At 33.0% G+C, this 25,154-nt stretch overlaps 2 protein-coding genes across 3 annotated transcripts; both read left to right on the top strand.

Annotated features, from left to right (window-relative positions):
• The first annotated feature begins 2,317 nt into the window (after nucleotides 1–2,317).
• LOC137821407 (EIN3-binding F-box protein 1) lies at nucleotides 2,318–5,408 on the top strand. Its single transcript, XM_068625991.1, has 2 exons — nucleotides 2,318–2,719; nucleotides 3,104–5,408. Exons 1-2 carry the CDS (start codon nucleotides 2,695–2,697, stop codon nucleotides 5,029–5,031), a joined length of 1,953 nt encoding a protein of 650 aa, XP_068482092.1. The 5' UTR covers nucleotides 2,318–2,694; the 3' UTR covers nucleotides 5,032–5,408.
• Nucleotides 5,409–9,985: 4,577 nt separating this feature from the next.
• On the top strand, nucleotides 9,986–24,347 carry LOC137820621 (nucleoporin-like protein). Of its 2 annotated transcripts, none has more exons than XM_068624788.2 (8): nucleotides 9,986–10,356; nucleotides 13,649–13,704; nucleotides 14,672–14,835; nucleotides 15,596–15,809; nucleotides 16,166–16,462; nucleotides 16,549–16,626; nucleotides 20,951–21,565; nucleotides 23,746–24,347. In XM_068624788.2, the coding sequence occupies exons 1-8, from the start codon at nucleotides 10,095–10,097 to the stop codon at nucleotides 24,187–24,189; spliced, it is 2,130 nt and encodes a 709-aa protein (XP_068480889.1). In that variant the 5' UTR covers nucleotides 9,986–10,094; the 3' UTR covers nucleotides 24,190–24,347. The 2 variants fall into 2 exon arrangements, with proteins under 2 accessions (XP_068480889.1, XP_068480888.1); XM_068624787.2 differs by having other exon boundaries at nucleotides 16,160–16,462.
• Nucleotides 24,348–25,154: the final 807 nt, after the last annotated feature.

The raw sequence follows: 25,154 nt of genomic DNA, 5'->3' as shown, positions 1-25,154 counted from the left end.
TCTATTAATCTTTACTTAAGCTTACATTTCTGTTTGATATTTGCAACAATATGATTTTGTATGTTATTTTATTTGATATTATCTTTAACCTAATTTTATCTAAAATGATTATATATGTTAATTATATGCCTAATATGATAATTATCAACTATTTTTGTACTGCTATTTCGTTAATTTACATATCTTTCGTTCTAGTATCAAGGAGTCAATTGTCTGAAAATTATATATGAATTATAAACTTTCTAAGTATTAGGGTTCTCTTTCTTTTTTTAGCAAAATACTATGGTGAATAAGTGACTCTAATTTTCCATTGATAAGAATGACTTATGTTCCAACATGGTAGCTTATTGTTAGGCAAAGGACAAAAAAATTTAAGACAATTTTTTTTAAGAATAAAGTCTATTTTTTTAGGTTTAGAAAGTGAATGATTGATTTGAAGTGATTTAAAGATAATAGAAATGTAAAGTAGGTGGTTTGATTTAATAGCTAACTTTTCAATTCGAGTACAAAGTTTATTGGTGTATATAATTGATTTGATTGAATTAATGGTCGGTAGATTATTTTTTTAGTGTAATATAAAAATTGTTGTTAGGTATTTTTTAAAATATAATCAATTTTATTAAAAAAAAATAAGTTGAGAAAATAAAAGAACTATTTCATAAAATATATTGTTTATTAATTAGTAATAATAAAAAAGAAAGGAAAATCTAATAAAGAGATTTTTTAAAAATTAAATTTTAAGCATAAGGATAAATTAATAATTTACCTAACAATTTCCACAAATTCATCCATTTTTTCTCCTTTGGCACTTTATTTACTCTTTTTAAAATTTTCCTTGAAAATCATCATAAATCATTTAAACAAAATAAAGACCATACTCACAATTCATCTCAAAGCAATCCCACAAATAGTAAATTATCCACACAATTTTATTTGTAAAAGTTTATATATAAAGTATTGAATATAACACGTAAAGTTATAGATGAGAAAGAAAAACATCATGTGGCTGTTCTTGAATTTTATTTTAAATAAATTGTTTTAGAAAAAAATAAAAAAATGTAATAAATTTGGATGGGAAATTGATTATCATGTGGAAACATAAAAAAATAGTTTTTAAGATAAAAAGGGATAAATAAAAAGTATACATAAATTCTGTACGCATATATAATTAAAAAAAAACTATTATAGGAAAACATCGATTCTCAAGAATATTTTCTACATTTCTTGTCAAAATATTTACATAATGAGGTGAGAATCTATCCATGGTATGAAAATGCCACAATAACCTTATTAACTCCCTTAACACACGTATATAAAATTTGAAATGTTTTTATTAAATATAATAGATTATTACATTTAAGAATAAAACACTAATAAATATTTTTAGTACATTTTCAATATTTTAAAAAATATTTTATTATATTCATAGTATTTGGAAGCTATAAAACTATAGTTTACCTTTTAATATATTGAATATTGTATTTTTTATATACTTTTTATTTTTCAAATCTTTAAAAAGTCATCAAAGATCCCATTAAAAACTTATTTAAGAATATTATCATTGCAAAACCCAAAACAATATTACAGTGAGGACTGTAAAGAAAAACCTTAACTAGAGAGAATGAAAAAATTTGTGATGCTCAAAACTGAGTAAAATAAAAATAATTGAGCAAACATATTGTATAATTTACATATTTACACAAAAGTAATGTCAACAATCCAAGCCCGTAATTTGATTAAATTAAAATTTTAAATTTTTCTTATTTTATGTGCTAGAAAATATTTTAATATATTATTTACAAATGTTATTATTTGTATAAATATTGTGTGCACAGTATGCATATAAATAATTGAGACAAAGTGAAAATAATTTGCATGAGATTATATAAGAAATGAAAATATAATTTTAAATTAATAAAACTCTTATAAACCGTTAAAAACATGTTCATAATTTTTATTATTTAAAATTTGTTTTAGAAGAAAAAAAGTGATACTGAAAAGGATTTTATCTGTTTGGATATGTTGAATATAGTTTCACGTTTTTTAGAATTTGAGATAAAAATAATTTATATATCTATGATGAAATTCTAAACTTCAAAATAATAATATTTCAAATATAATTATATGATAACTTTACCTTGTACCATTATCCAATCAAATATTGGAATAATAGTATTAAAAGTACAATTCTATCCATTTTGTAAGTAAAAAGAATTTAAAAAAGATAGCTAAAAGAAAACATAAACTAAGAAAGAAGATAGAGAAGAAAGTGGCTAGAAAACACGTGCCTAGTATTGAGTCGGAATAGGTAAGGCACATGTGGAAGTTGTTGGTGGGGTTGGTTTGGACTAGTATTAGAATGAGAGAGTGTATCTCTATGTTCTGGGAATGATTCATTGCACTTATAAAACTTCTTTGCACCTTCTTTTTCCATTATAAAACCATTTTTTCACAACACCTATATATTACATTGCACCCATCACTTCCCAAACACCATTGCTTTCATTCCATTCTCCCAAACACTCTTCCTTCTTCCTCATCTCATCATTTTTGCCCTGCCCTGTGGGGTTTCTTCTCTCAAATGCTCTTGACCCTTCTCTTCTCCATTCTTCTTCTTGCTCTTGCTCTTGCTGTGGATTTTCAACTGCTTCCATTCCTATTCCTGTGCTTCTGGACTCGCCTTCCCTACTCATCATGCCTGCCCTTGTCAATTATAGTGGTAAGTCTTGCAATATTTCTACTGTTTCATCTTTTTGATACTGCTGCAGGGCTTAAATTTCTTACATGTAAGATAAATAATGTTTACTTGGATCTTGGAAGTGGTGTTTGTTAATTTGGAATTTGGATTATAGAAGTTTGGATAGGAATTAGAGTTGGAAGAGGCTAATATCTAGTTGGTTGCATATGTATACACGTGGAAACTCATGGAGATTGTCTTTGTTCTAAGATAAATGTATTTGAAACTGGGATCACGGATTAATTTTGTCCGACTTTTGTTTTGGGTGGAAGTAATGTATGATTTTTTTATGATTTCCTGTTCTTAGATATAGGTTTTGTTAGTTTGGAACAGTTTTTGATGGAGATGTGTGAATGTGTTTTACAGGTGATGATGAACTCTATCCTGGAGCTTCCTTTGGTCAAAATCTCATTGATTTGGGTCGCATGTGTACTTTGGGTTCAAGTGTGGAAGGGTACTACTGCACTCCTAACAAACGAGCACGCATCAATGCCCCGGATATTTTTGAAACTCTACGGCTCAGGAAAGATCAAAAGCCTGCCATTGAAGTCCTTCCTAATGAATGTCTTTTTGAGATTTTCAGACGGCTCTCTAGTGGCAAAGAGAGGAGCTCTTGTTCCTGTGTATCTAAGCGGTGGCTCATGCTTATGAGCAGGATCTGCAAAGCTGAAATTTACAAGTCCGAGAATTTGACTGAGGGATCTGCTTCCTGTGATGTTGAAATGGCCTCAGTGGATGAGGATCTGGTTATTGAAGATGATGGTTACTTATCGCGGTGTTTAGAAGGGAAGAAGGCAACTGATGTGAGGCTTGCTGCAATTGCAGTTGGGACTAGTGCTCGTGGAGGACTGGGAAAACTATCTATCAGAGGAAACAATTCTGCTCGCGGTGTCACAGATGTTGGTCTCTCAGCAGTTGCTCATGGTTGCCCTTCTCTTAGATCCTTTTCTTTGTGGAATGTTTCCTCTGTAGGGGATGAGGGTCTGTCCGAGATAGCAAAAGGATGCCATATGTTGGAGAAGCTTGACATCTGCCAGGCTTCCTCCATTAGCAACAAAAGTCTAATTGCAATAGCTAAGGGCTGCCCCAATTTGACCACCTTAAATATTGAATCGTGTCCAGAGATTGGAAACGAGGGGTTGCAAGCTATTGCAAGGTCTTGCCCCAAGTTAAAGTGCATCTCTATCAAGGATTGTCCTCTTGTTGGGGATCATGGAGTATCAAGTCTATTATCATCAGCTAATAACCTTTCAAGGTTAAAGCTTCAGGATTTAAACATTACAGATTTCTCTCTGGCTGTCATTGGCCATTACGGAAAGGCAATTGTAAATTTAGTGCTCACTAGTCTTCAAAATGTCACTGAAAGGGGGTTTTGGGTCATGGGTGTTGCTCATGGTCTGCAGAAGCTCATGTCACTTACAGTTTCTTCATGTCGAGGGGTAACAGATGCAAGCATTGAAGCCATAGGTAAAGGCTGCATCCACCTGAAGCAGATGCTTATGCGAAGATGCTGTTTAGTGTCTGATAAGGGCTTGGTAGCATTTGGCAAAGCTGCAAGTTCTCTTGAGAGCCTGCAGTTGGAGGAGTGTAACAGCATCACCCAGTTTGGGATTATTGGTGCCCTTTCAAACTTCAAAACAACATTGAAGTATCTCACCCTTCTTAAGTGTAAAGGAGTTAAAGATATAGATGCAGAAGTATCAATGCTTTCTCCTTGTGAGTCTCTCCAACATTTATCCATTCGTAACTGCCCTGGTGTTGGAAATGCTAGCCTGACTATGGTTGGCAAATTGTGTCCCCAACTTCAGTGCGTTGATCTGACTGGACTTTATGGTGTAACTGATGCTGGCCTTCTCCCTCTTCTAGAGAATTCTGAGGCTGGGCTGGTCAAGGTGAACCTTGCTGGCTGCGGGAATTTGTCAGACAACATAGTTTCAGAATTGGCCCGGCTACACGGTGGAACCCTTGAATTGCTAAATCTTGATGGATGCAGGAAGATTACCGATGCAAGCTTGGTTGCAATTGCAGATTACTGCCATCTGCTTAAAGATCTAGACGTGTCAAAGTGTGGAATCACCGATGCTGGAATAGCTGTTCTTTCTAATGCCAGGCAGCTCACTTTGCAAGTGCTTTCTTTGTCGAACTGTTCTGGTGTAACTTGCAAAAGTGGACCTTCCCTAACAAATTTAGGCCAGACCTTGGTTGGTTTGAATCTTCAGTATTGCAATTCAATTGGCAGCAACACAGTTGAGTTGCTAGTGGAGAACTTGTGGAGATGTGACATTCTGGCTTAATCATATGATCTTAACCAATTCAATTGTCATGTCAGGGAAGGAGATATAATTGAAGTGGTTTAAGGACAGATAGTATCAAGCTTGTATAATGAACTCAGAGGCGGTGACATTCAGCGTGCTTTTTGGGCAGATTTCCCTACCTATCTATCAAGGGTAGATTGGGTGGTAGTTTGTTAACATAGTTGTTTTCCAGGGAACTTTGGTAGACCCTTTCTTCAGCCCTTTTTTTCAAGCATTTTCCATGAAGAAATGCTTGTAACAACCCTTTTGGCCTTGCTACTAGAGGCCACTTTATGCTATGGTTCCCTGAGAACGCGTTTACTATGTCCTGGTTGGTTGATGGCTTCCACTGAATAGATAGTGTACATTCTATATTCTCTTTTTGTCTTGCTGGTTGTTTTGTTCTAAGATGTTATAGTTTCTGATACTGATATATTCACAGTCAAACAAACTTTACAATCACAATTTTTTTAACTAAAGAAACTATCCTGCTACTTTCTTTCTACTCAATCCATTCTCATACATTTTTACTATCAAAAAAATTATCTTTTCATAGTTATGGTGGTTCCCAATTCTTAAGATATAATTTTCCTTTAGCTTCTTTGCTTAATTTTAGAGTAAAACATATTGCTCATATATCACATGTATACTCGATTTTTACTATTAATACAATAAAAAAAATCTGACTGATCTTTGTACAGTTGTGTTTGAGTTTTATTCACACCTTAATTGTCAATTATTGTTTGTATTAGAATTAGAAGGAAAAAAAATGATTGGTTCTAATATAATAATTATAATTTTGATTGGGTTTTACTCACCTATTACCTAGTCAGGTAAATGCTTATCTGGAATGTTTAAGGTGGAGAGAAAATGCTTTTACCTAGTCACCTCCTTCTTCAATTTAGTGCAATGAAAAATATGATTAAAAGGCGATGGACTCAACGATTAAGTTCTAAAAGAATGGGTTTATATAGAAATTGATTGGATATAACAATATCATTTGCATTTAAAGAAACTATTTTGGATCAAAGTAATACAAAATGGTCATGTGGTTTCATGTGAATAACTAACAATCACGTTTAATATTTAATTTTTTTAGACTTTTAAAATAAGTATGGATTAATATTTATAATATAAAGATTAAGTTCTTAATTAGGAAAATTCAATCTATGAAAAGAAACAAATGACTTTCTTTTCAAAGTTAACTTTAGTAAATTCTTTGAAACACTAAGAAGAAGAAAATGAAGAGTCTTACTTAACCTTGACTTTTACATTTTTAATAAACCTTAATTAGTAAAACACAATATATGACGAGCACAAATGGTATCTATCCCCGACATTTTAGAAAGTTGAATTTGGATCAATTCATTGACTTTTGATTATAATTAATTCAATTAGAACCTAATATTAATTTCACTAGCCAATTGGGATCTATTTTTTTCTAACGCTTAATTGAATAAAAATAATTATTAAAGATAAGATAAGATAGTTAATTAAGGAGTTAAAGCTTAATAATCAACCTAGGCATGAGAAGTTTATACTCTACTCTCTCCCATGTCCTCTCTCCCTCTCCCAAGAAAATGGATTTTCTTATCTCTGTTTATGTTGTGTTTCATGATTATTCTTGAATTTGTTTGTTGCACCTTTAATCATGCTTATCATGGCAAAGGGAAATTGTCTCCAATGTGTTCAAATAATCTCTTTCGTGCCATTGAAAATTCCATTTTACAAAGAGTTATGTTTTCCATTTTATTTGAATTTCTATACTTGTGTATAATTTTTTTCTAAAGCATCTCACTTAACAAAAAAACTTAAGAGACATAAGACTTGACCTTCATTTAATATTGGAAGGATTCTTACTAGGAATGGAGACTTGAATCATATAAACGAGGACTGAGTGGATTTAGAATGTTATTTTTTTTAAAAAAAACTTTGTTATGTTATAGGCAAATCACAACTTAGAATCACTGAAAAGATTTTTCTTGAAATAATTATTTTCTTAACGTCAGCAACACTAATTAATCAATAGTGTCGAATTTGTGTTTTATGTGTATGTGACTCTAAAATTGTTAACGCTAATTAGTGTCAACATTTGAAAATTGACTATAAGTAATATTGGTTTAACTAATTTTATTTTTTCACTAACTTTTAAATTAAAGTAATTTAACGTGAGTTTGATCGACACTAATGTTTTTATTTTAAAGCTAGCGCTAATATCTTTTATTTTAGAATTTATTTAATTTAGCGTTGGTTTGATCCACACTAACGTTTTTTACTTTAAATTTTATTTAATTTATCTTCAACTTGGTTCACGGTAATGTTTTTTTTTATTTTAAAGTTTATTTAATTTAGAATCAATTATTTTTAATATTAATTTAATTTGTTGGTTAATACCAATGAGAATAATTTAAAAAAAAGAGTTTTCTGTAAAACGCCTCATATTTAACAAAATAAAATATAAACAAAAAAAATTTAGTTGATGAAGGAGATAAGTGTTGAGGAAGAAGATGAATTTGAATAAAGTAGATGAATGTGAATGAAAGAATTAAGAGAAGAGTATGGATGAATGCGATATGTGTGGATGGAGGTGATAGATAGAGATATGAGTGTGAGTGAAGGAGATGATTGTAGATGAAGGAAATGAATATTGATGAAAGAAATGAGTGTGAGGAGATTTGAGTGTGAATAAATGAGATATATGTGAGGAAATTTATATAGAAAGTGAGAGAGAAAAATTGTGGATGAGAAAATTTATCATCTTTAAATTTGAGTCGTTAGATTAAAATAATTTACGACTCTTGTTTGTTGTCACAAAGACACACAAATTCATAACATATATAAACGAGTGTTGACTTAGCCGATACTATTTAAATAAATATAAATAGTAAAAATAAATAAAATTAGTATCCACTAAACCAACTATAACTTTATTTATTTTAGTTAGCGTCGTTTAAGCCAACACCAATATCTTTTATTATTAAAATTTATTTAATTTAGTGTCGGATTGACCCACACTCATATTTTTTATTTAAAATTTATTTAATTTAGTGTCGGTTTAGTTCATGCTAATGTTTCTTATTTTAAAATTTGTTTAATTTAGTTAACGTCAATTTAACTAGATAAATAATTTTACTTATCAAAATATTAAAAATATGTAGTGTCACCGTAGAGTTAGCTAAAGTAACTCCAACATTAAGTGTACTACTCTATTAAGATTGGCTAAGCTAACATTAATAATACACTAACACAAATAATTACTTATTCAAAATTTTAAAAATAATTTTATATTTTTTTATTTTAAAAAAACTTTTGTATTGCAACAAAGTCGGTTAGAGTTGCTAAACCGACCCTAACATAAATATTTATTTAATTAAAAAATAATTATTTGTTTACAATTTTTAATAATTTTTTTAAGAAAATTCATTTAGGTAACTAAAAAACAACCAAGCTTAAAAAATACACAAATAATTATAGAAAAAAATATTTTTTTAATGATATGCCATTTTCTCATAACATAATATACGTTTAAGGAAAAATATTATCTTTTGATAAAACCTTTATAATAAGACAACTTAATCGAAAAATTCGGTGAATTACAATAATATAAAATACACCTAGAAAAGTAAAATTATATAATTCTTTAGATTTTTTTTTAAAATTTCACCTTTCACTTACTCATCGAACAATATATTTTTGGATAAAAATGTCTACTATAGATTGCTATATATAAAAAAAAAAACTAATACAAACATGTTGATAATAACACTACAATAAAATATTAAATTAACTTTCAAATATTAGTATCATCCAAATTGTGACTCTATTATCGATTAAGCTAACTAACTCGAAACCAACCTTCTATGTCCCAACCACACCACCGTAATAACTATCAAATTTGTTTTTCAAGCCCCTATCAATAATAACGAGGTGGAGAAAATATTACACTTGAATTCTAGCATATAAAACGTTGTGTTTTGCATCATATACATTTTATAACAAAAAATCTTTACAAATTGGTGTTCATCTCACATTTTTCTCTATTTTTTCTTATAAGTGTTATTTATATACATTGGTATACCTTGATACAAATATTTTTTACATATATTTATTTTTACTTGCTCTTTTATTCAAAAACTCATAATATTTGTCATCATAAAAAAAGACTTTTTAGACCATACAATTTAATAATACAAACATGCAAAGGGATAAGTTCATTACTCTTCCAAGTATCCACCAAACAACTTATTAGGCCTTTGAAAATTATTGGTTTTGGTTAGCATGTTGATCCTTTGTTTGTGCAATCTAAATTTTCCTTCTTATCATGCTTTTTTTGTACTTGATTATCCATTTTTAGCATAGGAGTTTGACATTTTTTTACTGTAGGGAGATCATTGTGTCAGAATCATCTTCAACATTCGTGCAATAAACTCTGATTGCAAAAGGCAATCTGATGAATTTGAGTTTGTATCTTATATGTTGAATGTCTAACTTAGGTGTATTTGTCATTTTTGTATTCAAAGAAAATGTTAGCTTTAAAAATGAGGCTAGAATAATTGAAGATTTTTGCAAGTCTTCTTATTGGATGCTTAAAAATATCATCTAACGATTTTATAAAATGATTTTCCGGATATTTTTTTAAAAATGAGAATTTGATTTACCAAAATATTATATTATAATGAAGTTTAAATTTTGTTTAATATAATCTATTTAATTAAGTAACAATTTGATAATAAAATATGAAAATCCTTAATATCATTTTTAATGTATTTAAACTCCATTGATTTAAATTAAATCAAATTATCCTTTACATTTAATAAAGGTGGTAAAGTATTATATATATATATATTATTACTATAATAGATAGTAGATTTGGAATTGGGCTAGAACACAAAAGACACGTGTGGACGAGCCTTCAACACTGTAGTATATATACGTACGCGGCTACATGCTAGACCCAAGTAAGTGAGCGCAGTGTTTTGACATACGTCTCAGCTACAGTATATTTGCCTTTACCTCGGCTTTTCGTTTTTAACTTTTCCACAGTTGCCGATTCGGCCACTCTCATGGCCTCTGAACAAATCACGGCGTCGGCGCCTGAGGAGAGAGGGGCCGGAGGCAAGCTCCGAAAGCCGCCGCAGAGAAAGCCGCTTCCTAGCCCTTACGCACGTCCGCCGGAGACCACGAGCCACCGTTGGATTTCGAAGCTCGTCGATCCTGCCTTGCGCCTAATCGCCGGCGGAGCCACTCGTCTTCTCCCTTCCCTCTTCTCCCCCGCGACTCCTCCCTCTCCTCTCTTTTGCCCTACCTCTGCGGCTGAAGATCAAGGTTACATTCCTTTTTGTTTTTTTCTCTGTATTTCTCTCGTTTAATCTGTTGCTCTCTTTGTTTGTTTTAAATTCTTGATTGATTTGTTTCTGTTATCTGTATTAGCAAATTCACATTTGGCTTGTGGCAACATGCGTGACTGTTGTTTGAATATATGGTTATGTTTCTTTGCCATTAGTTTGAAATTAATCAATGAATAGACATTATTGTAAGCATGGACATTCGCTGTGTAGTGATTAGAAAGAAAATAAAATGTGAGTGTTTATAGTCGATTTAAATGGCGAATTTGGTTTGCTCCAGAGTTGCTGCGTATATATGTTACGGTTCCTAGAAGATGCAAATTCTGCTATTCTTTTCCTCGTCAGATAGACGTTGTTTGATGTCGGATGATAGAGTTTGGATTTAGAATTGTTAATTTGTTAGTCGTACTGTAGTTCTTTCTCTCCATTGTTCAACCCGTTAAACTATATCAGTTTTGTTTTAATTTTAGTGGCAAAAAGTGTATGAAGCCTACTTAATCACTTAAAAAGCTGTAGTAGTTAATAGTCTCAAGGAGCAGTTGCCCCAAAATAGCTAAAGTGGAATGGTCAAAAATAAAGAGAATTTCGTATTATTAAAAGCATATTCATAACGAAAAAACAAACAGAAGAAAGAGAGATGTGTCTTTGAACTCACTGAAGATTGGCCGGGAAACTCACTGGAAACTGGTGGGTTAGCACCAGAAAATGAAGAACCAACCTGTGGATATCAGAAAACTCACTGGAAAGTCGTCTGTGAGCAGCTGTAACAAGGCAGAAACAGAACAGACGAAGAAGTTGCAGGTGTTAGGGCAAGGAAAACAGAGAGTGACAAGAAGCAAGCAAGAATGAACACAAAATGCTTTAGATTTATCAGGCTGGGAGTTCTACAAGTTTGCCCCCTAAAAAACTCCTGATTACATTGGATTTAGGTGCAAATTTAACTTCCAGCATTTCCTTGCTGTTGCTCTAATTTTGGCTGCAATATGTGCTGCATCACAGCTGTGAAGGCCAGTAACACATGCGACTGCCCTTGGAGTAGTGGTAGGGTGTCTCTTCTCTAAACTCTATGAAATTGCAAAGCTATAGTGCACAGATGATAACAATGCTTAAAGCAAAGGGTAAGATGGTTGAATTAATGAGAGAATTGAATGTTTAATGTCTATCTCTATTGTTTTCACGAAAAGGATCGTTGAGTTTAACTTAAAGGACTGTTTGGTCGGTTAATAGGAGGGAGGTGATAGGGGTTTTACCATTTGATATACTTTTTTATCCTTTAATTTTAAATTTCAAAGCATTGATAGTGATATTTTAGTCATTATAGTTGAAATTAGACAGGGAGGGATTTTGCTAATCTCTGCTCTCCTCCTAAAAATTAAACCAAACAACTTTCCTGCCTTCCATTCCTTTCAACCAAATACTATGTAAGTGTCCATATCTGCGAAGCTACTAAGCTACTAAAAGTTATACTTTCTCATTTCTACCAAACATTTTTTTTTTATTGGAGTGACATTTATTGGAGCTACAATGTCGTTATTCCTAATCTTGGTTACTTCATGTTTCGTAAATGTCTAAAGTTTTGGAGATTGGTGAGTGAGTATCTATTATCTCATTCAGCTGTTCAACATGTTAATGAAAAAGTAAAATCTGGTGTTGGTATTTTAGCAACAGGAAGGGCTTTGTTTGAGCATTTACAATGCATTACAATGCATGGAAAAGAACATAGGTTGCATATTTCTTTATAGATGGCCTTTGGATGATTCAAGATTGTGAGATAGTGTTAGGAGCATGATAAGACATATGTTTTTCCAATCTTAAGATGGTGGATTTTGTGTTCCTTTTTCAGTTAGTTGTTTTTATGAGAGTTTTAGATATATATAGAAAATTATCACCATGTTGTACTACAATTAATTTTGTTATAGTATTTTGTGTAGTTCCTTGTATAGATGTAAACATGGTAGTCAAAATCGTGATCCAAGTCGTAACATCATACGACTCTACGATCTTCAACTCCATCTCCGATCTCCGATCACTTGGAAAGTGTGATTCCGGTGGATGGCGTCGTATTGACGTTGCAAATTGCAACTCACATGGGAGTGGTGAGTCTCGCGATGTTTCAAATTGCCTCTCTCAACAGTTCTCACAGCGGCACCTCTAGCGGCGCCTCTTGTTGTGGTTCTCGTGGCGGTGCCTCTTCTTGTGGTTCTCGCGGTGGCGCCTCTCGCTGCGTTCCTCACAACGTTGATTCTCGTGCCTTCTTACCATACCTTTCGACGATGCTTCTCACGTCAGCATGGTGGCGCCTTTGGCGACATTGTGGCACTTGCGGTGGGTGCTCCTCACACTCCTCTCTCGTGGTGCTCAACATCCTTTCTTTTTAGGGTTTATAAATAATAACTTTATTGGGTTGAGATGGGAGGCAGGAGTCATGCCGCGTGGCCAATTAAGTAAAGCCCAATTGGTATTTTTTAAAGCCAATTGCCACAATTTCCATTCCACATGACTCCTCCTTCTCTTCCAACTTCCAAGTTCAACTACTGCGTTGTGACTGGATTAAGAGAATCACAACTGATTTATTTCACGAATCCCTCTCTCCTACAATTGTGATTCACTCTCTTCCCCATAAGCCTATAATTATGACTCACTATATTCCCCATAAGCGCCTAAGAAACTGGGAATAATTGAGTTAGATATAATGATTTTATGTGTATATAATTTTTTATAAAATTTGTAGGATCTTACGAATCCGTGTTACAATCTCTCAATTTACAATTTATATTTCTCTTTCTGATCTTGTGTAAGATCTCTTTTTTGATTACCATGGCTCTAAAGGTTTTCTCCTCTCATTGTAAAATCAGAAAAGATTGACTGGTCACAAATTTTTCCTCTCTTGTATTCTATAATTTTCTCTTTTCTCCTGTCATAACTTGGTATGAGCTTTGACAATTGAGTAATAATATATTGAAAGAGATTATTCTCTAGTTCCCCTGAACCTTCTAAATTTTCAATTTCTCAAGCATATTATCCTTCATTATGTCTATATTTATGTTCTATATTATGTGTGATCAGTGTAAATCATCTTATGCTTGACAAGTGTTGAATATTTATTCGGTGCCCCTTGTGCTTTCAGCTTGTGGACATAATGAGCCCTTTTAATGGGGAATTAATTCTACTGCCTATTCTTCTTATCTGTTTCATATATAATATAATTTTCTGATTAATCTATAATATGGTGACTCACTCAACTTTCTGATAAACTTTTTCACTGACAATAGATATACGGGAAACTGGTGACAGTCATGGAGATGCTTCACGCAAAAGTGATATACATGTAAGAAATGTTTACGCTTCTCTGAAACTTGAAAAAATGCTTCTAATTTTTGCAGATTTACCCAATCTCTATAAATTTTTATGGAGTTCAACCACAAAATTTGCCAACCAACCAAAACTATATACTTTGTTTGCTTGGATATTTTTAAATCCTAAATTATATAAAGCTAAAGAAGTTGAAGCTACTACTTGTAAAGTTCTAAAATCCTAAATAAGTTTTAGTCTCTGTAAATAAGCAAAAGGAACTGAAACCAAATTCTAATTCAAAAACTTATCCATACCATTTTTAATCTGTGATTCATTTTAAATACTATTGGTTTTTGCATTGTGTTTGTTTGTGGAAAAAGTGAGAGGAATAGATTAAAGAAGAGAAAGAATATAAATAACTATACACTTTCTCTTATTTGGTTGATGATGATGTGGAAAAGAAGAGACAAGTTGACTTTAAGAAGCAGGCCTCAACTTTCTTTCCTCCTTCTATTTCTCTTCAATTTAAATTTCAAAATTTTTTATCCCCTAATTTTTTCTCCATTCAAACAAATGGTCTCTCTCTTTATTCCAAATCTGTACACCCTTTTATTCATTCCTGTCATGTGATTAATTGTTGATTATCTGAATTTTACCTTATATGTCCTTGTATGTATATAATCAATTTTCTTTTTCTCTTCATCATAAAACTTATATATGTTTATATGAATCTATTTTCAATTAAAATGATTAAACTATTTTATCTGTCTCAACTATTTCTGTACTGAGTGTCACTGTTCATAATGTTGGTTTTGTATCTTAAATATCCATCTTGCAGTGGTCATTTGCCTTGCGCAAATATATTTTTTGCATATTGCTTAGCTGCATTCTCCAACCTTTTCCTTGTTCTGTATAATCTAGTGGAGTAGGATGTTACTACATTTTATTTCTTTTTCTCATCTCCATATTTTTATAGTTTGAGTATGGTTATTCTTTTGAAGCTTTTGGCATCCAAATCATCTGAAATGGCTAGTGCTGATGACATCAGTGGTAAAGTGGAAAGCAGTTTAGACATGGCTGTTTCCAGACAACATGAAAAAGTAGAGAAGTCTGATAAAAATATTTCTGATATTGAGCAGATGGTCAAAGGGAAGAAATTCTCTAGGTACATTAGTTTATTTTTTATAAATTAAATTTCTTTTTCCTTGCTTGAATTACTCATTCCTTAATTCTACTGTGAAAGTTATTCATGTTGTACAAAAAATACTTTGCCCTAATATCCTGGGCCTTTATTTTCATCATTCTTCAACAGTAATAAGTGTTTTTGTTTGGCTGTTGAAGTAAAAAATGTTCATCGTTATCATTCTTTAGTTAATTAATTAATTTATATTTTTTATTTACACTTGATGTGTGAATGTCGTAGAGAACCAAAACATGTCACATTGCATTGGTATGTTATTAGCAATCATTTCTCCAATTTGGTGAAGCTAGGGATTATTAAGCATTTTGGGCCAATGAGTTAGGTTTAAATTTGTTACTAAATAAATTCTCTCATATATATATTATTTTGTTTAATGGTACTATAATTAGACAAAAAAGTCTTTCTTTTTCTTTTCACATCTTGCTTCCTAGTTGAAGTGGAGGTTTGATTTTTCACTTTTTAATTGAGTAGAGACTGTAGAGTATTGTAAAATGTTTATAAATAGTAATAAACATTACTTAGAAGGTTACATTGATAATCTTTCATTCTACCCCATTTTAGTTTTATTTTCAAACAAAAGAATATTTAATCAAAAAAAGGGAAAATTTACCCTTTCGTACTTTCCCTTCCAAGATTTCCCTTCGTGAAGAAAATATATTTTTTGTATTCTATTCTATGGACTATGGATGTACCATGTCTAACAATCTTTAATCTCCGCATGTAGAGATGAATTTGATCATTTAGTGGCAGTAATAAATTCAAGGGTAATGGACCTTTCTAATGTTAAACAAGGTAAGGAAAATACAAGTTTGACTTCTAGGAAAGATCCTGAGTTCCTTGCAATGGCGCATGGGCTTCCAAATGTTTCAAATGAACAAAGGCAGGAAGAGTCAACTGGAGCTATGTGGGGGACCTCAACACCTTTTGGTGTTTCAAAAGTGAGTAATGTAATATGATATCATTCATGGGGGTTAAACTTTCCTTATATTCTTCATCTCCATCACTGTTGTATCTTTCTGATACTGATCTAAGCATGGGGGAAGTATCAATAAAAAAACTTCTATTCATTGCTCTAATTCTGGTTCAGTCCCAATATGGAATTTGTTTGAGACAAATTAAAATTTTTTCGTAAACATTTGCAAGCATTGTTCTTTAAATTTCTGTCGTAAAAGTGAAGATGGAGTTTTAAATATTGAATCATCTTAGGATGTATTTGCATTGTAGAATATGCCTCTTTTGGGTCAGGCAATTTTACTTTTCTGAGATAGTCAAATTAACAAATCTCCAGGTTCAGGATCAAATTGCTGCTTCACCAATAGAGATTGCTAGAGCTTACATGGATTCTCGTGTATCAGAGGCAGGTCCCAGTTCTAAGGATATGATTCATGTTGTTGAAAACACGGTGTTGCATGGTGTTGATGGTGCAATAAAACCATATGATCCATCACCATCAAAGAAGTCGTCAACATGTTGGCCAGGTGCTGTGGTGCGGGATGCTTACATAACACCACAAAGTCAGAGAAGATATGGACTTCAAAATTTCCCCCGTACTCCTTATTCTAGAACTCTTTTAACAAAGTCTAAATCAAAGGTACTATTTTTGTTTTCTTGTACTTTAATCCTTCAAGTTGAATCCATACTTGTAATGTTTCTTTTTCTCTTTTTCTTTTTCACCAGTTCATTCACATACAAGGAGAAAATAACCACGTTTCATCAACTCCCATCTTTCAATCAAGGACTGCTATGTATCTACAGGTACCTTTCAGTATAATGATCCTTTCATGATTGCATATCACTTGTAATTTGTGTAGTACATCAATTCTTTTAACAATCTGTAAATTACTAAAAGTGTAAATCACTCTCTTGATGCTTTCATGTCCTGTGATTTTTTTTTTCATCCTGCTGTATCTTTGTACCTGTTCTTGCTCAATACTTAAAGATATTATGGATATAAACATGCATGCATACATTTAAATAATGATATTTGTTGAAAATATTAGTGATAATACAAGTCACGGAGGATGGTATTGCTTTTGTACCATGTTGAGAAGAGAGAAACCAAGAAGAAATATGATTAATTCTGTGTACTGTGTACAAACGAGTGTTCTTATTTATAATGAAGAAGAGACCAATAATACGAAACAAAGTCAATATATAATAATGAAAAATATTTGGCAAGATATTTCCCTATTAAATCGTATCATGTCTCACTATTTGATGTAATCAAATTATATCTCTAACATAATCAAATTATACTCTTAACACTCCCCTTCCAAATGTTATCAACACAAGACCCCTGAAGAGACTTTGTATACATGTCGGCCAATTGGTTGTTGAAGTTGAGAAAGTAAATTGACTTTCTATATGTTAAAGTAACCGTCAATCTCCAATATCCTTCTTTCTTTCTAATCATATCTTCAACATAATTGTTAACTATAGGACATAGAGAGTCATTGAGATGAAACCACGTGTTTTTGAGACAACATATATGGAGAAGACAAACTCAGTACAATCAATAGAAGAGATATGGTATCCTCTAATAATAATGATGTGATGCAGTAATAAATAAAAGCATTCCTAGATATTTCTGATTCTGAAAGATTATGAAAGATATTCTTGATTATAAAAGATTTGTCTTTTTTCTATCATTATAACACTTAACGTCCCTGTTTCTCCTAAAAGGTCATGATCATATTCTCTTTGAGAGATGACCAAACCATCCTTGGACTGTGCAACTTGTATACCAACGAAATAATTCAAGTGTCTTGAGATCTTTTGTCTGGAACTTTTGAGTGAAATATTCTTTTAGTTAGACAATACCTTATCACTACCTTTGATAACAATGTTGTCTGCATATAAAATGAAAGTAGGTGCATCTATGGAAAGAATCATGATGAAATAGAGTGATCAACATCACTTAGTATCATTCGAAACAGCTATATGACAGTTTGAAAATGCCCAAACCATGTACATTATGATTGCTTGAGGCTATATAGGGACTTATGAAGATGACATACTATATCGGGTAACTCCCTAAGAAAAAGATCTAGGAGATTTATCTATGTAGATCAATATCACCAAGTAGAAATGCATTCTTGAGGTCTAGTTGAAACACAGTTCATTGATGAATATATGCAATGGAGAAAAAAAGTATGATGTGTCATTTTGGCAACAAAAGAGAAAGTGTCGAAATAATCTTGTACTTAGATTTGTGTGTGTGTTTTGGCAACCAGACGGGCTTTATAATGATCAATTTTACCATCATCCTGTTTTAAGTGCGTAAAATCATCAACAACCAACAATTAATTTGCCAGTTGGAAAATGAACCAATTCCCAAGCACCACTACTTTGAAGTGTACACATTTCATCATTCATCACTTGTCGCCAATTTGGGTGAGATAAAGTTTCACCTGGAGATGTAGGAATAGAAACAGAAGATAACGAGGACAAACAAGTATAATGTATGGTAGAAATTGAAGATAGTGTCGGGGAAGGATCAGGCATGGCCTGAACTATATCATTATTTGTTGATGATGGGTTATGCATTGGAATGTCAATAGGTTGTGGGCAATGTTGATCAATGTTATCGATATCAAATAACGGAAAATATCGAGGACCCTAAAAATTCTTTATAAAGCTATAACGGAAACCATAACGAGTTATAGTGGAAGTATTGGCTGCTGTGTATAGAATATTACTAGGTTAACATTATAACTTTTCAATTGGACAGGGTATGGTATGACCGAATTCATTTTAGGTTTTGTTTTGCTGTAGGTTTTTTTTTTTCGCAAATCACTCTAAGTCATGCCTATAGGCTGCTGTTTATGGGTTATTATTAACATTTCAATTGGGTCAGGTATGGTGCGGCCCAATTCATTTTAGGTTTTGTTTTGCTGTAGTTTTTTAAAAAATATTAGAGTTCCTCACATGCCACTCTTGAGTTGCATCACATTGTTAAACATGGTGCTCATATTTCTGCTATCGCTGTCGCCGCACACCTTCATTGGAGATTGTGCTGCTGCTGCCCACCCACATCATATCTTGTATCGTCGCCACACAACCTCCTTCTCTCATTTTTCGTTATCCCAGTTCACTGCTAGCATACCGTGATGCAAAAAGCAGCCACCACAGGCCACCATGAAAAATTCGCCTTGCCACCGCTATGTTGTGGCAACAATTATTAAATCCGCCACCGGTTTCCATCATGTTGCCGTCATAATCGATTTTGGATAACATTGGTGTTGATCTACCATTAATGGTGCTGGAGAAGCATCTTGAGGTATGGTAGGGTCATTTGGTGATGAAGGAAGATTGACGAAGGTGGGAAATTGACTACATATATCTTGGTTAGAAGGAAACAAGTGAAATACGAGACAAACTCAAAGAAAGAGATATGAAAAAAAATATCAATTAAGTTTAGGAGAGAAACATCAATACCTTTTTTGAGAATGATGATATCCTAGAAAAGACATTTGAACAATTAGGGAATGCAATGCGAGCTGGCCTGTCCCGCATTTGGTCCGCAAAATGCGGGCTGGGTTGACCTGTCCCGCATAGAATATGTGAGTTGATTTTATTGGCTAGCTCCGCATAAAAAATGTTTTTTTAAAATTAATGAAAATAAATTTTTAAATATAAATTGTGAATAAATTTAATTTTTTTTTTCATTTAGATTAATTAGGTAGATGGTCTCACAATATTATTCTCACACATGCGTAATAAGATATTAGTAAAATTTTCGTGATGTGAAATTCAGAGACTTTCGGAGTTATAGAACTTGGAAGTTAAAATTTGTGTTTTGGATTGTACAATATCCCAGATTTCACAATCCAGAATACAAATTTGTATTTTAGATTGTAGAATTTGGAATGGATAATTTTAGAATTTTTAGAATGAGGTTGCATGAAGAAAATGGGGGTGTAGAATGAAATTTCTAAATTTTTAAGTATTGCATGTTATGCAGGTTAGCTCGCCTTTCCCCCCATGGGCTGCGGGTTATGCGGGCTTACATGGGCCAACGGGTTGGAATAGGCAGCCCGCCCCATGTTTTTCTAAGTGGGCCGCTGGTAGTCCCATCCCTAAGAACAATCGTGGAGAAAGTTTAGCTTGACCAACAGTAAAGTTATGTATAAAAACATGTGGAGAAAAAAACGCATGGATGAAGGTGGTATAGATTGGAATGAGGGAAAAGGATAGGGTGAAGTATCTTATCATTAAGGATGGATGATGACATTCAATTAACGAGATAACATGCTCTAAGGACAAAATTCTCCCAAAAGCAACATGGAGCGTAACTCTAAAGGACAAGGATTTGAGTAGTTTCTAAGATGTCCATTTTTGAGTTTAGTTACTTCATTTTGTTGAGGAGTATAAGAATACGAAGTTTGATGGAGAATATCATTGGATACCACGAATTGTTGGAATTTGTGAGATAGGTATTCATGTGATTTTTCACTTCAAAAAGGCAAACTAAATCTCTTAAATTAGTTTGTTAGGTGAAGTTTGCCCCCTTCTATACTATAATTTGATCATATTTATAGTCGATGTTGGATCTCCAACAATTATTAAATAATATCTTCAACAATTTTACAAGAATTCATTTATTTATTTTTTCACATTTTACCATCTATTTGTAACTCAAAATAGAAATTTTGATTATACTAGCCAACTTTCCAAAACTTTGCTTCTGTAACTTTTATATTTATAATTTTGTGTGGCTATAGAAGTAATGCATTCTATTATTTTTAGAGGTTGTGATTGCTTCCAAATATTTGGTTATAGCTTATAAAGCTTAAAATTATGGCTGTGTAGTGTAGGCTGATACCGATAATTGAAATAATCTCATATAGCAAGTTAAAGGCATTCAAAATAAGGAAAATATCTTATCATGCAAGTTGGATTTGATGTTTTCTTGCTTATTTTACTGTTTTAGACATAAGTTTTTTGACACTAAATTTCTTAATCTGTTGTTTAGCTTATTTTATTTGTTAATTTTCCTTCATTGGAATTATATCTCTTAAATTTATCTTTTGGATTTTTCTCTTTCTTTTGGATCCTAATTTAATTATGTTAAACACAGGATAAATCCACATCTGGAGCATCAGAAAGTGGATATGGATCTGTTGGACCTGTTCGTCGGACTAGGCATAAGTTTGGTGCACAATCTTCTTCAAGAAAACCAGCTTATTCATCTCTGAATGGTCCTTCACAGAGAGAAAGTTCTGGTTTTGTTGATGGTTTCACTCCTGTTGCAAAGAGCATGGAAACTATTGGGGCAGGCTCCACTAATAAGCCACTGGGCTTTCCGGCTGGTGTTCCAACAGTTCACTTGCATACTAGTTTGATGGCTAAGAAAATATTAGACCATATTGATAGAAACATTCCCACACCTAAAGAGAAATTTGCTGAGCTCAAGATGGCACCAAAATGGAGGAACTCTGAATCTTCTATTGAGTTCAGTACTACCTTTTCAAATGAAGATAACGACTTGCATAAATTAAATGATTTTAGCCCTTATAAATATGATGGGCTTGAAGGAAAGAAATCTACTTTATTGATTGAAGGCAAGGGAAACTACCATATTGATACGCAACTGAAGGATAGTACTGATAAATCTACCGAAGTTAGAAAAGAAGAAACCTTGGTGCCTGATGTGAATGCTTATAATAGCCGCAACCCCAGACTTGGAAATGATGTAAGCTCTATACAAATTTTTTATATTATTATATATTGGCTGTAAATGCTTCACATGTATTTTTGCTGTTTGACTATCTAAATTTGTGTTGATAATCTTATTGAAAAATGTGAGAAGGGGAAGTAGTGTCCAAGGCTGAGGTGGGTTTGAAATGCGAGAGAATGATGCATATGATTTGTTAGTGGAGAGATGTGAGGGCAGGCTGGAATTGGCTTGGGCATTTGAGAAAAGCTAGGCACGGGTTACTGCAAAGGATATTCTCTCTCTCTGTTACATTTTCTATCATCCTCAGTCTTCTATATTCAGGCACTGCGTTATCCTAATGAGTCAGATTTCAGCACTAATATACTGAATTTACTCTGGATTTCTTTCTTTTCTTTTCTTATCATCTGGTGTAGTGGTATCAGAACTCCTGATTTTGGGAGCTTTTGACTGTCAACGTGCTAGCTGGAATTGTGTCGTGGGTAGAAGAAACCTTGGAGAAGTGTTGCCACAAATGGAGGAACATAAGCTAAATTCTGTAGGGTGTGTGATAAGGTGATTGCTGAAAAGGAATCTTTGGGGATGTACCACACAGACTGGTTTTGGTGGTGGCATCAAATGTCTTTGAACTAGAAAGATGAGAATGACAGCCATGGTGAGGGGATGACAGTTGAGTTAGTGAGAAGAGTTAGAAATGAATTTTGGATTCTTGTTCTTGGATACATGAGTCTCTCACCTCCTTGTTAAAAAAAGGTATAGAGTTGGAGATACTGGTCTTCTCCACGGACAACATCTAAGGATGGATTGATAGGGTTGATTCTTATTTTAAAGGTGAATGCTGTGAAGCTGGAGGAAGAGTTGGGAGCTCTTAAAGAAAGGTTATTACTCTGGTTTCATTGGTTGGAGGAACAGAATCCATCTCCAAGTTGGGAGCAGTTCTAGGATGTTGATTTGACACTTCCAGCCAGGTTGGTGTTTGTTCCAAATCTGTTTGGGCCATTGTCAAATGGTTATGGAGTATCATCAGCAGTTTGTTATTTGAACTGATGTCTTCTCCACCGAAAGTGCAGATGGAGTGATTTTAAAAGAGGGATATTCCTTTCTGAAATGAAGGGGTTTTATTTAAAGTCAGCCATACTGTACAATTAAAAAAGGAGGGGCTTTGCTAAAGAACAGTTCAAATGAGTATTTTAAAAGGGATATGCCTTCCTCAACCGGTTGCTAGAGGAATTCATGGATAGAGCTCAGCTGTTTGAGGAAACAAATTTGGTGGCAGCAACGACAGAGGCATATCAAACAATCAAAAGAGAGAAGGGACTTTGTTTATAAACAGTTCAAATGGGGGACATGGGGGCTGGGGGGTGAAGTGCAGGACCAGCTAAGTTAATGGAAGGAGAAGAAAAGGTACTCGGACTGGAGCAAAAGGAGATGAAACTGGCTGATGAAGTGGTGCTTGAAGTACATGGTGTGTGGGGATTAAGAAAAAGTTTGTGGTTCAATTTGGGTGGTTGTGTTTGGAATAGATTGGTCTAGTTTGGGGACATGACTCGTGAAGCAAACTTCTGATACTTATAAATAGGAACCAGGAGAAAATAAGATAGCTTTGAAGGGAGATCCTTTTCCTTGTAATGCGCAAGCATCTTGGAAAGCTACGAACAAGGGTTTAGGTGAAGTGTTTATAGAATACCAACAGCTGTTTGATGTGAATGATCAACAGCTGTTCATTCAGAAATTAATGGGATTAAGAAGTTTGCTAGCAATATGTTGCGTCCAGGGATAATTAGAACAACTAATAGTCCTTATTCCAGTGTTGGGAGAACTGTAGATTGTTAATAAGCTGATTATAACCTGACAAGTTATCAATTTCGTTAATTGAGTTGTTGGATGTATTTGGGGAGGCGGGGATGATATTTCTAAAATATATCTTAAATTTGGTTGTCACCTGCTAAACTATAGGAAAGACAGAGATATTGAGATGAAACCATGTAGTTCTGAAACAACACAAATGCTTTGTTTATATTGAGAAAACGGAATCAATACAACACGAATGCCTCTGATATTAAAAATATAATATGAGAATAAATAAAAACATTCAGAATGATTATAATCTAGATACTCTTGATAATATAAGATCTTCGTCTTTTTTCTATAATTATAACACTCCCCAATTATTATTTATACACTAATTATTGTTGCAGGATGCTACGAAAATGACTCTCCCAATTGGAGGCCATCCTTATGGTGTAAATCAAGAAAAGCAGGCTTCCACTAACCCTGCGAGCATTAAACCAGTTTTACCTCCTATTTCTATTAAGAAGCCTGAATCAAAATGGACAGTAGCATCCGATAATGGCTCTGGATTTACCTTTCCTGTTTCAACTTCCTCTTCTGTATTCTCTGAGCCACCAACTCCATCCATCACGCCTTTGTTTTCTGCTGGGGATCAGCACCAATTAAAACAAGGATCTACTGAACTGTCTTATAGTTTTGGTTCGAAAAAGTCTCCGGCGGTAGTTTTTTGCTTCCCTTCCACAAGCAATTCTGCTGTTCAGAATGAAGCTGGAGACATGAAGTTCAACTTTGGTTCAAGTAAGAAGACAAATTTATCATTCTGCTTTGAAAAAAACGCTGTCCGCTGTTAAATATAATGGCGAAACTTCCAAAGTTGTCCAACTTTTTTCCTTTTTGATATTGTATTTTTTGCCTTTAACTCTGACTGTAGTGTACCTTTGCTTTTCTTTTGTTCTTGATGGGAAAATGAGTAAAATGAAAGCCGTTTTGAAACGGAAATTGTGTGGTTTATGCGGTCCTTTCCTCAGTCTTTTATGTACTTTTTTTTTTTCTGTCCTTATTTCAGTGTCAACTTATTGGAATACTGGGAAATTTTAGCTATCTGATTTCTCTATAATTGTAGAGGCTTCTTTTCACAGCTCATACAAATCTGGACCTGCACGCAATTCTTATCTGTTGTCTTGAATTTTCACCAGGAAGCTAAAGCCATAAATGGCGTTCTCGAATCTTGGTTTTAGAAGTTAGCTTCAATGATGGGTAGTAGGAGTGGTGATGCAACGCCCAAAAATATTTAATAAATAATATAATTTTAATTTTTTTTCTTTTATTTTTATTAATTTCTTTAAATGAGATAAATATAATTAATTAATAAAGTTTAAAAATAACTATTAGTTTTAAAAATTAACTTATTATAAATAAAAAAAAATTCAGAGTAGTGTATCTCCTAACAAAAGAAATATAACATCCTTTACTATATTGTCCATGTTAGTATGTGATTTGAGATATAAGGTAAGCCTTAATTGGGATTCCATATTTTCATAATGATGTTTTCTTAAGTGAAATATTTTCTAAATTACGTACATTTGTTGTATTTAAGGAATTGCAGAAGGAATTTCACAGGATTATTACGTCTCTGTTCCGGATATATGTAGTAGCAAATACGATTTTTTTTTTCTGGATTCACAGTGGAAAGGAATTTGGTAGACTATATGTATCTCAACAGGTACTTGAGAAGTAGGATGTACCTTTCTAGAAAATAGGGAAAACTTTAAGAAACAAAAATAATTTACTATCATAGCTTACAAACGTGGTATAA

The sequence above is a fragment of the Phaseolus vulgaris genome, chromosome 9 (assembly GCF_051622355.1).
Source record: "Phaseolus vulgaris cultivar YP4 chromosome 9, ASM5162235v1, whole genome shotgun sequence".
NCBI classification, from domain to species: Eukaryota; Viridiplantae; Streptophyta; class Magnoliopsida; order Fabales; family Fabaceae; genus Phaseolus; species Phaseolus vulgaris.
Note: the sequence above shows the minus strand (reverse complement) of the source record. Positions and strands in the feature narration are given on the sequence as shown.